Source organism: Acanthamoeba castellanii (genome assembly GCF_000313135.1).
Source record: "Acanthamoeba castellanii str. Neff unplaced genomic scaffold scf7180000084774, whole genome shotgun sequence".
Taxonomy (NCBI): domain Eukaryota; phylum Discosea; order Longamoebia; family Acanthamoebidae; genus Acanthamoeba; species Acanthamoeba castellanii.
This window is the reverse complement of record NW_004457384.1, coordinates 147,777-158,141: the sequence shown is the minus strand read 5'-3', so window position 1 is coordinate 158,141 and position 10,365 is coordinate 147,777. Positions and strand designations below refer to the sequence as shown.

Sequence of the window (10,365 nt, the reverse complement as noted above, 5' to 3'; positions counted from 1 at the left end):
CCACGCCGCCACGCCGCCACGCCGCCACGCCGCCACGCCGCCACGCCGCCACGCCGGCCACGCCGGCCACGCCGGCCACGCCGGCCACGCCGGCCACGCCGCCACCGTTGTCCACTCATGCGATATCGGGGGGGGGGATATGGGGTCGCGTTGTGTGTCGGTGGTGCGGGTGGCAGGGTGACGCGTCGTACGCGGACAAGAAGTACGAGGGCTCGTTCAAGAACAACAACTTCTTCGTGGGCAAGAACGTGCGCAAGGGCGTGCAGGAGGGCGCCTCGATTACACGCCCGTCTTCCTCAGCGAGATCCCGCTCCTCTTCCGCCGCGGCATCCTCCCGCTCGACGTCGCCCTCATCACCGTACACGCTCCCTCTCTCGCCCTCTCTCGCTCGCTCGCTCTCGATGCGGCGCGTGTGTTCCTCTCCCCGCCGCCGCTCAGGGACCTCACTCGTGGGGTGGTGTTGCTTGTTGTGCTCCTCCTCCTCCTCCTCCTCCTCCCCCTGCTCGTCGTCGTCGTCGTCGTCGTCGTCAGGTGTCGCCGCCGGACCAGCACGGGTTCTGCTCGTTGGGTACCTCGGTGGACGCCAGCTTGGCGGCCGTCCAATGCGCCAAGACGGTCATCGCCCAAGTCAACCCCCACATGCCCGTACACACGTCCGCCCACACAGCCCCTCGCACGCACGCACGCACGCCTCGGGAGGAGGGGGGGGTGGAACAAGTCCGCTCACGACCGTTATATATATATATTATATATTTATTTATTAATAGCGTACGCACGGCGATGGGTTCGTGCACGAGAGCGCCATCAGCTTCATGGTGGACGGGCCGGCCCCCCTCATCGAGCACAAGCGTGGCAAGGTCACCGAGACGATCGGCAAGATCGGCAAGTACGTCCTGGTCCTGCTGATGAAGTGGCGATGCATGATAATGTGCATGATGATGCATGATGATGAAGTGGCGCTGGCGCTGGCCGCAGCAACGCCAATGGTGGCAACGTCCCCCTGTCTCACCGCGGGAGTGGGGCGGTGGTGGTTTCGCAGGAACGTGGCGCAGCTCGTGGAGGACGGGGCAACGCTGCAGATGGGCATCGGCGTGATCCCCGATGCTGTGCTGGCCGAGCTCACGCACCACAAGAAGCTCGGCATCCACACCGAGATGTTCTCCGACGGCATCATCGACCTGGTCGAGCGTGGGGTACAGCCACCACCAGCCACCACCAGCCACCACCGCCCCACCGCAAATCGCCAGTCCAGCCCCCTTACGTGTGTCGTGTGTGATGACAGGTGATCACGGGCGAGAACAAGGTTATCGCCCCGCGCACCATCACCGTGGGCTTCTGTCTGGGCACCAAGCGCCTCTACGATTTCGTGCACGAGAACCCCGCCGTGCAGTTCCGCGCCATTGAATGGGTCAACAACCCCATCCTCATCAAGGAGAACCCCAAGATGACCGCCATCAACAGGTACTCCTCCTCCTCCTCCTCCTCCTCCTCCACGCACTATTGGTACAAAGCCACGTTGGCGCGTGTGCGGACATGCGCGCGGAGCATGGGGTGACGCGTCGTTCCTCTTCGCATGGCCGTCAGCGCGGTCGAGGTGGATCTCTCGGGCCAGATCTGTGCCGACTCGATTGGTTCGAAGCTCTACTCGGGCGTGGGCGGGCAGATGGATTTCATGCGCGGCGCTGCTCTCTCCCACGGTACTGCGCGCCCTCCAACGACATTTCAGTGTGGTGTGCGTCGTGTGGTGTGGGGGGGAGGGGTTAACACCTGCTGGGACCTCGTCTCACGGTGCGCAGGCGGCAAGCCCATCATCGCCCTGCCGTCGACCACCTCACGGGGCGAGAGCAAGATTGTGCCGCGGCTCAAGCGCGGCGCAGGCGTCGTGACCACGCGTGCCCACGTCCACTGGGTGCGTGTCAAATCACCAGCAGCCGGCCGGCCTTCTCTCTCTTCTCTCGCTCCTCGCTCTTTATATCTCGCTTTCTCCCCCCCCCCCGGGGGGGGGAGGCTTCTGGTGGGTTGTGCCCTCCTGACGGCAGGCGGGGTGGGTGGGGGGGGGTTGCGCGAGTAGGTGGTGACGGAGTGGGGCGCGGTGAATCTGTTCGGCAAGCCGGTCAAGGAGCGCATGAAGGCCCTCATCTCCATCGCCCATCCCCTCCACCGGCCCTGGCTGGAGAAGGAGGTCGAGCGGGGCTTCTGGTTCGACGTCGACGAGAACTCCCCCAAGATCCCTGAGTCTGCGCACGTCGACGAGTGGATGGCCGCCATGGCCAGCGCAGCAGCAGCAGAACCCCGTTGGCGTGTGAAGTGGTGATTGGGTATGGAGGTGTACAAATATTCACGAGAGCCTGTGCACAAGTCCGGCATCTCCCCAACGTGCACGTTGTGGTTGTTGGCCCGTGCTGTGGGCCATTCCACATCATCACCATCATCAGTGCCCCTGTTTGCGCAGAAACTCCCGGCTGCGCAGGTCGGCCTGCCGGATGGGCTCCGGCACCCTGCAACGCACGGGAGGTGAGACACACGCGTTGTCGTAGGAGCGAGGGCCGAATTGCCAACAACACGTGTGCACACGCACCCGTGCCAGTGGGGCAGGATTGGGGGAAGGTCCGCACCTGTGGAGGCACGAGGCCTGGGTAAGGAGCACAGCCGAGGCCAGGCTGATCCTGTGGCCCACCGACACGTAGATGGGGTTCGACGAGCCGTCTGTGCTTCGGAACGCCTGATTGTCAACACACACGACACACACGCGATATACACACGATACACACGACACACACGACACACACACAACACACACACAACACACGCACACGACACACAACAATCACACACGACACACAACACACACGACACACGATGATAGTCAGTCGGGATCCCGGGAGACAGGAGTCAGAGGGTGGTGGAGGTCTCGTACGGCGCCCCACTCAACTCCCGACTGGCCGATCAGGGGGATCCAGTCGCCGCCCTTGTGGCAGGCTGCGGCCGCCTGTGCTTTGACCTCCCTCATGTCCAGCCCGTCGACGTGGAAGAAGGTCTTCCCCACCCCTATCTGTATGTATGTGTGTGCCGTGTGTGTCATGTGTGTCGTGTGTGTGTCGTGTGTGTGTCGTGTGTGTGTGGTGTGTGTCGTGTGTGCCGTGTGTGTCGCGTGTGTGTGCCGTGTATGTCGTCGCGTGTGGGTCGCGTGTGTCGTGTGTGTGGTTTGTGTCGCGTGTGTCGTGTGTGTTGTGTGAGTGTGTCGCGTGTACGGTATGTCCCGAGCGGTGAGCGGCGCCAGGGCAGGCTCACATATCCGCAAGGAAGGGGAGAGTTTGGAGGGTGGGGTACTGTGGGTATGCCGATGAGCACGCCCAGGTGGGAGGCCAAGCCGAACCCGCGCGGGTGCAGCACTCCGTTCCCGTCAACGAACACCACCTGCCCGCCGACCCCGTTTAGCCATAACCGCCACCATCAGCATCGTCGCCACCGCCACCAATGCCACCAGCCAGTAGTCGCTCACTTCTTCTTCTTCTTCTTCGCTCTTGTTCTTGTTCTTCTTCGTTCTTCGTTCTTCGTTCTTCTTCTTCTGCCACATATCATCATATCATTATCTTATCCACAACATTGTCGACTTATTTCACTCCATGTGTGGGGTGGGGTGTGGCAGAAAGCAGCGTGCCTGGGGCCAAAGGCGGGGCTGGTCGGCGCGTAGCTGCTCGAAGAGGGGCACGAGGTGCGGCACCTCCCGAAAGGCCAGGAAGCCAGGAATGTAGGCAGCTCAAGCTTGACCATGCGCTCGGCTTCCCACACGACCTGCGTGCACACGAGTCATGCCGTGCCACGATTTATCACGCACGACACACACACACACACACACACACACGACACCACACTACACACACACACACACACGACACACATGACACACACACACACACACGACACCACATGACACACACACACGACACACACACAAGACACACGACACACACACACACACACACACACGACGCACACGACACACGACACAGGCACACACACGACGCACACGACACACGACACAGGCACACACGACACACGACACAGGCACACACACGACGCACACGACACACGACACAGGCACACACACGACGCACCACACACGCGGAAGGAAAGATATGGACCAGAAATAAATAGGAGCGACCGGGTGCATAGGGCGGGGGTGGGGGGTGGAGGGAATGGTGCAGTGCCTGCAGCTGGGGATAGGAAAGGACGACGAGCGAGGCACACGCATTGACGGGATCATTCTTGACGAAGCTTGGGGGAGGAAGGAGGTACGAGATAAGAAGAAGAAGAAGAATAACAGAGATATACAAAAGGCCTAACAGAACAAGCACGACACGTGCACGGCTGGCCTACCTGATGTCGACACCGCCAATGAAGCGCAGCTCCTCCTTCTCCTCAGTACCCCCGCGAGCGGCAGCGTCGTCCGGGGGTGGTGCGGAGGTGGGCAGCGAGGGCAGGTTCCATGCGAAGTCGTCCCTGGTGACCAGCTGAGTCTTCAGCTCCAGCTGCTCCCTGTGCCCCCCCCCCCGCTGTAAGCCACAACCCACTCACCATCGTGAAAGAGTTTGGATGCACGTGCGACTCCCACAGCGCCTTGATGTGCGCAGAGGGATCCTCCAGCTCCACCGCCTCCATCTCTGCCGTTTTCTTTTAAAAACTAGAGTAATTTTTTTCCAACCATTTTTTCTTCCTCCTGTTTTCTGCTCACGCGTCGTTTCTGTTTGTTTTTTTTTTTCCTTGTAGCGGCAAATGCATCACGAAGTTATTGAGATTTCCTCTGATGATGATGATGATGATGACAACGATGGGCATTGCGCCGCTGTAGGCAGCATAGTAGTTCGAGGTAGAAGCAGCAGAGCGGTAAGCATCCAAGAGGCTGACATCTTCCCTGAATCTTGGAAGGAGAATGACGGAAATCGCAGAGAGGCTGCCACGGAGGACATCACTACAGAGCAGAGGATGCCCTCGTACTACCTTTACAATTTTGTACTGATCCTCGAGAGTGTGCGGAAGTAACGGCTCCCTTTCGTTCAATTCCAAGTGCGCTCCGCCTCCCTAACTGCAAACATTAGGCTACATGGCCACCTGTTGACGCCCAAGGAGGAGCATCTGCTGCGCACGTTCGAAGGTGCCCAGCCACTACAAGGTCCTCACAGACTCACAGACATGCTGTGGCTGACGCGTGCTGCTTCTGTGTTGTTCTTGTGCAACGCACGTGGCCTGCTGGGGGTGGGTGGGTGGGTGGCAGGCATGGGCGAGGGAGCCAAGCGCCTGTACATTCGCCTGTTCCAGCGCAAAGGGCCGTGGTTCCGTACAGCCACCCTCTCCTACCCCGAAATCGACGTGCTTGACGCGACTCTCGTACGCTCTCCCTCACTGTTGGCAGCTGCTGGTTGTTCGCCGCATCCTCTTTCCAGGCGTCCAGGTGCCAGCCACGCAGACTGTTGACACCTTGGGCAAACGACGTGGTGGTTGATTCCTAGGAACTCCAACGGCTGGGCTTCTGTGAGACACTGGAAGGCGTACACGACCGCGACATCACCCCTGATCTGCTGAATACCTTGAGCAAGTACCAACTGCAGGCTGTGCTTCGGGCGGCACAGGGCACCTTCCTCGCTTCTCTCGGTGCGAATCCTGCCCGCCAAGGCTTTAAGTTTTGAGAGCCGCCACACACGCCACGCAAGCGCATAGCACGCCAACTGGGTTGCTTATTAGAAAAGAATGCAGGCGCTGGCATGCGCGTGGCGGACATCATCAACGCCATCACCGGCACGGCGTACACACAGCAGACACTCGACGGTATGGACCCCCTCGTATATGCTGCACCCCCCCTTGTGCCGCACCGATGAGTCATCCATCTTCCCCCCCTTCCTCTTGCACGCACGCACGCACGCAGGACGGAGTGTGCTGTCCAAGGTGGTGGAGCGAGAACTCCGTTCTGCTGCTCCTCGCGCTGAGGCTGCCCTGCCAACTGTCGCGCCGAGCGGTGATAGGCCTCGGTTCTGTGCCATTCGGCTATCGCGGCCCTCGCGCGACTTGTTCAAGCGCATGCAGCGACTGTTCTTCTTGAACGACACACAGGACATGACGCTACTCCTGCTCGTGGGCATGGACAAAGTCAAGTACCCCGCCTACGCCTGCCCTCACATCGACATCCACGCGTGGAAGTCCGTACGGCGGCCTCTTCGCCCGGACAGCCCACCTGATGATGACGAGCACGGAGAGGAAGACGCTGGACACCGTCCTGCCGACCAGCCACCTCCTCCTCCTCACCCGCGGATGACCGCCGGCTGTGCCCGCGCAGAAGAGAGCGCCTGCCGCGGAGAAAAGGCCGAGAACACCACCACGAGCGGAGCGCCAGGTGACGAAAGCTTCAGTACCCCTCCGCCGTCCCCTTCCCGCCCCCGGTCGATGAGGTAGCTACCTACCCCCAAGCAACAACAACAACAACAGCAATAACACCAGCAACAACACCAGGGGGGTGCCATCATGCGCCACCCACCCACCCACCCTCCTGCCTGCCTGCCGGCCTGCCTGCCGGCCTGCCTGCGGGCCTGGTCGACTAGCTCTGACCAACGCCCATGCGTGCGTGTGGTGTGGGACCAGCGACAGCCATGGAGGAGGAGGAGGAGAGACCTGTGAGTGCTATTGGTGGCGGCGCCAAGGCAACGAGAGCCGGGTGTTCCCCTCCCGGGAGGCACTTGACCTCTACGAGCGCGCCCTCGCCTTGGCCAACAGCCTCGAGGCACTGGGCGCTGCCAGCAGCAGCACGCCCGCGCCCGCGCCCACGCCCACGAGCTCTGCTACCGTGTCCACAGCCGCCGCGAGCAGCAGGACAACCAACCGAGGGATACCAGTGTCGAGAAGGGCACAGCGGCGCTGCGGGCCGAACGAAGGCCACCGATCGACTCAACATCATCGGTCCCTGCTCGAGACACTGGTCGTTGCCGCTTCCTTCCTTGCGCACTCTGCCTCGTCGCCGGAGCAGGACCCCTACTCGGAGATCATCCGCCTCGAGCAGAAGCAGCAGCTTGCCGAACGGTCCCGTCGCAAACGCTTCTCCTCCGCTGCTGCCTTACTTGACTCGCCCTTCCCGTCCATCCTGCACCAGCTTTCGTCCGCATTCCCCCTTCCCTCATTGTCCTCCTTCTCCTCCTCTGCCTCGGCCCTGCAGCCGTCTCCTCCTCCGCAGCCACTCTTCACTTCATCCCTCGTGCCGACTGTGCCGGTCGACGCGCGGCGGCGGCTGCTGCTGCTGGACGACGGCAGAGAAGAGGGCGGTGCCTGTGCGCCGGACGACGAGGGTGGTGTGGTGGATGCTTCCGCCGCTGACCAACCGTTCCCCGCGCTATTTGGCCGCAGCTGCTTGCGCAAGTGTGCCAGCGCAGCCGTGTGGCGAGCGTGCATCGCGGAACGGCCTTTTCTCTCCAGGTTCACCCATGGGTACGCGCCACGTACTGTTTGTTGGTCGTTCGCCGTGCGGTGCGGTGCGGTGCGGTGTTGACTAAGGGGAGGTGGTCGCATGCGACTGCACGAACGTTCGTCACCAGGTGGGTGCTGGCACGCGTGCTTCACGACGGTGTCGGTGTGCTGGAGAAGCAGAAAAAGTACGCCGAGGCAGCGGCGTGTCTACGGCTGCTGCTGAGCACGCCCTTCTGTCCGGGCAAGCGCGGGCACTGGTGGCATCGGCTGTCCCTCAACGTGGAGCACATGGGGCGCAAGAAGCACTCGCTCATTCTCGCCGAAACCGCACTCAATCACGACCAGCCGTCCCTCCGCCTGTGCGATCAGCTCGTCCTCCAGAAGCGCGTCCTCAAGCTCGCCAAGCCGCCCTTGCGTTGGAACAAGCCTTCCTTCCTCACCCGCGCCGCCGCCGCCCCGCTCTCATCTCCATTTCCCGCCTTCTCCATCGCCTCTCTCAAGAAGCCGCGCTCCACCACCATCTACGGACGCCTCGTACGCGAGGAGGTACCCCACCCAGCGTGCCCCTGCCCTGCTCCTACTATCCTCTTCTCCTCTCCTTCTCTCCTCTACGGTGCCACCACCACCTCCCCTCCCCCGTCATCAGCTGCGAGCGGTGGTGTGACATGTGTGTTGATGATGATGATGATGATGATGACGGCTGATGGTGTGGTGGGGGAGGGTTCAGGCCAAGCCAGGGAAGAAGTCTACGTTCGTGGGCCACGACGGGAGCCGCTGTACTGTCGAAGAGCTGGCGCTGCAGTACTACGCACAAGAGGGACGAGGCTGGGCGGGCATGCATTCGGAGAATGGTATCTTCAAGACGCTCTTTGGTCTCCTCATGTGGGACGTCTTGTTTGCCGACGTGCCGGGGGTGTTCTTGACTCCCTTCCAAGGTACGCCCTGTCCTCTTCTTCCCTGTGTGTCCCAAGGATGATCGAGAGAGGGCGTAAATCTAACCTGCGTGAGCATGTTACTTGGTACTTGATACGCTAGTGGCGCCAATGGACTTGGCAACAGACGCGTTCGCCACCAGCCGAAGAAGCCTGATCGAGCAGCGACTCCAGGAGATCCGCTCACAGTCCATGCCCAAGCTCCTCGCAGAGGCGTGGATCCACTATGGTAGCTTGCTCACTCTCAAATCCAACGTGCTCCTTCACCAACCTTGGCCTCTAACTTGGTGCATTCTCATACCACACAGGGACGCAATGCCTAGGGGTAGACTGGCGATACAGCCTCCAACACCTACAGGTGGTGGCCTCCTGCATTGGTGGAAATGCACTTGTACAAGCCCCTGCACCATTGCCTGGTGGAGCACACTCATGACTGGTGGTGTGGTGTTAGGCCAACATATTTCAGCTGCTTGCTGAGGATTACAAGGGATGGGGTCATGGTCTTCCTGATCTACTCCTGTGGAATGAGGATGGTACTATTGCTTGCTAATTCTGTGCTTATTCTTTGCTTATTCTGGAATTTTTTAGCAGGGACAGCCAAGCTGGTGGAGGTCAAAGGACCTCGAGACCAGCTGTCAGCCTACCAGCAAGTGTGGCTTGATCAGCTTCTTGCTGTGGGGGTAGACTGTGAAGTGTGCTTTGTGCTGGAGCACAAAGGTCCCACAGGGCACAAGCGCAAGAGGCCCTCTCCTGATGATTGAATCCAGCCTGATACCAGCAGGCTTGCATGAATACTCACAGTGGCACTAACTGTCTAGCCTTTCTTTCCCAAATGGGTAGTGTTCCTGCCCTGTGTTACAAATCAAAGTGCAAGTGGTGGTGCCCACAAGAAAGATGTGGAGGATAAAGGACTTAGTCTGAATCATGGCTCCTACAACCAAGCATGTCCAGTGAGGGAGGTTCCAACTCCTCCAAACCCTAGCTAACACAGAACAAAGAGTGCTCTTTCTTGCTTGCCTTGTAAACTCTTGACCTTGCGTTTTGTCAAAATGCGCGCCAGATCATGGGCATCAAGATGTGATAGGACTCAGCCCTGTAGGATGCCTCGTTGGGCTGTACGACCTCGGTGTTTCCTTATCAAGATCGTGAGTTTTCTCGCTTGTTTCTGACTAATTTTGTTCTGGGCCAGACTACTGAGAGCACTATTTTCCTTGCTTACCAGGACAGCCAGCGGCCTGCCACTATTTTTCCAGACCAATTACACCATGGGCTACAAGCTGCCGCACACTCAGGCCGCTACGGTCGCGTTGCATCCCCGAAGAACGAGTTGCTGCAGCTCTTCTACTCTACAATAACCAAGTGTTCCAGCAGCTTACTTCGTGGAACTAGTTTTCTACTCATGGGAGATGCCTGCCCAGCCGCGATGATCGCAAAAAAATCGCGATAGTCGCAATAGTCGCGATAGTCGCGATAGTTGCAATATCCGTGGATGGTCGGCACCTCATCTCCTGTTCATGTTGTTTGCCTATGCCTGTGGTAGTGGTTTTTGCAACTATCGCGACTATCGCAACTATTGCGATGATCGCGGGTAGTCGCAACCTCCGCGGTTGTCCGTGATGATCGCGAAACAGAGTCATCTCCATGGCCACTCGCATTTTCACTTGTCGTCCTTGCGTAGCCCACGCGCCCGCGAAGCGTAGCTTCCGCGCGACCCGTCAACACGTTTAACGTGTGCTCCGCGTTCTACGCGTGCTACGCGTTTTCGGACTCATGTCTCAAGTGAGCTTTCCTGAATCTATGGGGATGCAACGATAACGCGTAGTATGGATAAAATGCGTAGCATGCATGCTATTCAGGTCACATTTGCAGTATGAGTTGGAAGTACATGAAGAATGCATGGTGTGCCTTGGCCACACATGAAATATGCATGTTGCATGCAGACCACACACCTAACATGTGTGTTATGTGGACCACATGCATGACA

At 59.6% G+C, this 10,365-nt stretch overlaps 5 protein-coding genes across 5 annotated transcripts in view; 3 read left to right on the top strand and 2 right to left on the bottom strand.

Moving 5' to 3' along the window:
• The window catches only part of ACA1_276370 (acetylCoA hydrolase/transferase, putative), a gene marked incomplete at both ends in the record, with an annotated part of 3,032 nt that extends 718 nt beyond the window's left edge, over nucleotides 1–2,314 (top strand). Inside the window, 9 exon segments of the mRNA XM_004337387.1 lie at nucleotides 177–289; nucleotides 301–358; nucleotides 532–645; nucleotides 768–994; nucleotides 1,040–1,193; nucleotides 1,283–1,461; nucleotides 1,585–1,697; nucleotides 1,797–1,909; nucleotides 2,072–2,314. Coding sequence (XP_004337435.1) covers nucleotides 177–289; nucleotides 301–358; nucleotides 532–645; nucleotides 768–994; nucleotides 1,040–1,193; nucleotides 1,283–1,461; nucleotides 1,585–1,697; nucleotides 1,797–1,909; nucleotides 2,072–2,314 — 1,314 coding nt within the window.
• A 117-nt stretch (nucleotides 2,315–2,431) lies between these two features.
• On the bottom strand, nucleotides 2,432–3,577 carry ACA1_276360 (endonuclease V protein; the record flags this gene model as incomplete). Its single annotated transcript, XM_004337386.1, has 5 exons — nucleotides 2,432–2,498; nucleotides 2,616–2,722; nucleotides 2,918–3,052; nucleotides 3,331–3,417; nucleotides 3,452–3,577. 5 exons carry the CDS (start codon nucleotides 3,575–3,577, stop codon nucleotides 2,432–2,434), a joined length of 522 nt encoding a protein of 173 aa, XP_004337434.1.
• A 183-nt stretch (nucleotides 3,578–3,760) lies between these two features.
• ACA1_276350 (uncharacterized protein) lies at nucleotides 3,761–4,662 on the bottom strand (the record flags this gene model as incomplete). The annotated part of the gene is made up of 3 exons (XM_004337385.1): nucleotides 3,761–3,782; nucleotides 4,381–4,532; nucleotides 4,603–4,662. 3 exons carry the CDS (start codon nucleotides 4,660–4,662, stop codon nucleotides 3,761–3,763), a joined length of 234 nt encoding a protein of 77 aa, XP_004337433.1.
• Nucleotides 4,663–4,986: 324 nt separating this feature from the next.
• On the top strand, nucleotides 4,987–6,233 carry ACA1_276340 (uncharacterized protein; the record flags this gene model as incomplete). The annotated part of the gene is made up of 7 exons (XM_004337384.1): nucleotides 4,987–5,039; nucleotides 5,100–5,155; nucleotides 5,276–5,388; nucleotides 5,511–5,652; nucleotides 5,755–5,826; nucleotides 5,924–6,198; nucleotides 6,225–6,233. The coding sequence occupies 7 exons, from the start codon at nucleotides 4,987–4,989 to the stop codon at nucleotides 6,231–6,233; spliced, it is 720 nt and encodes a 239-aa protein (XP_004337432.1).
• Nucleotides 6,234–6,634: 401 nt separating this feature from the next.
• Nucleotides 6,635–9,142, top strand: ACA1_276330 (VRRNUC domain containing protein; the record flags this gene model as incomplete). Its single annotated transcript, XM_004337383.1, has 7 exons — nucleotides 6,635–7,470; nucleotides 7,578–7,995; nucleotides 8,177–8,384; nucleotides 8,485–8,610; nucleotides 8,690–8,772; nucleotides 8,833–8,914; nucleotides 8,973–9,142. Coding segments are annotated over 7 exons (1,923 nt in total), but the record flags the coding sequence as incomplete, so codon positions are not given.
• Nucleotides 9,143–10,365: the final 1,223 nt, after the last annotated feature.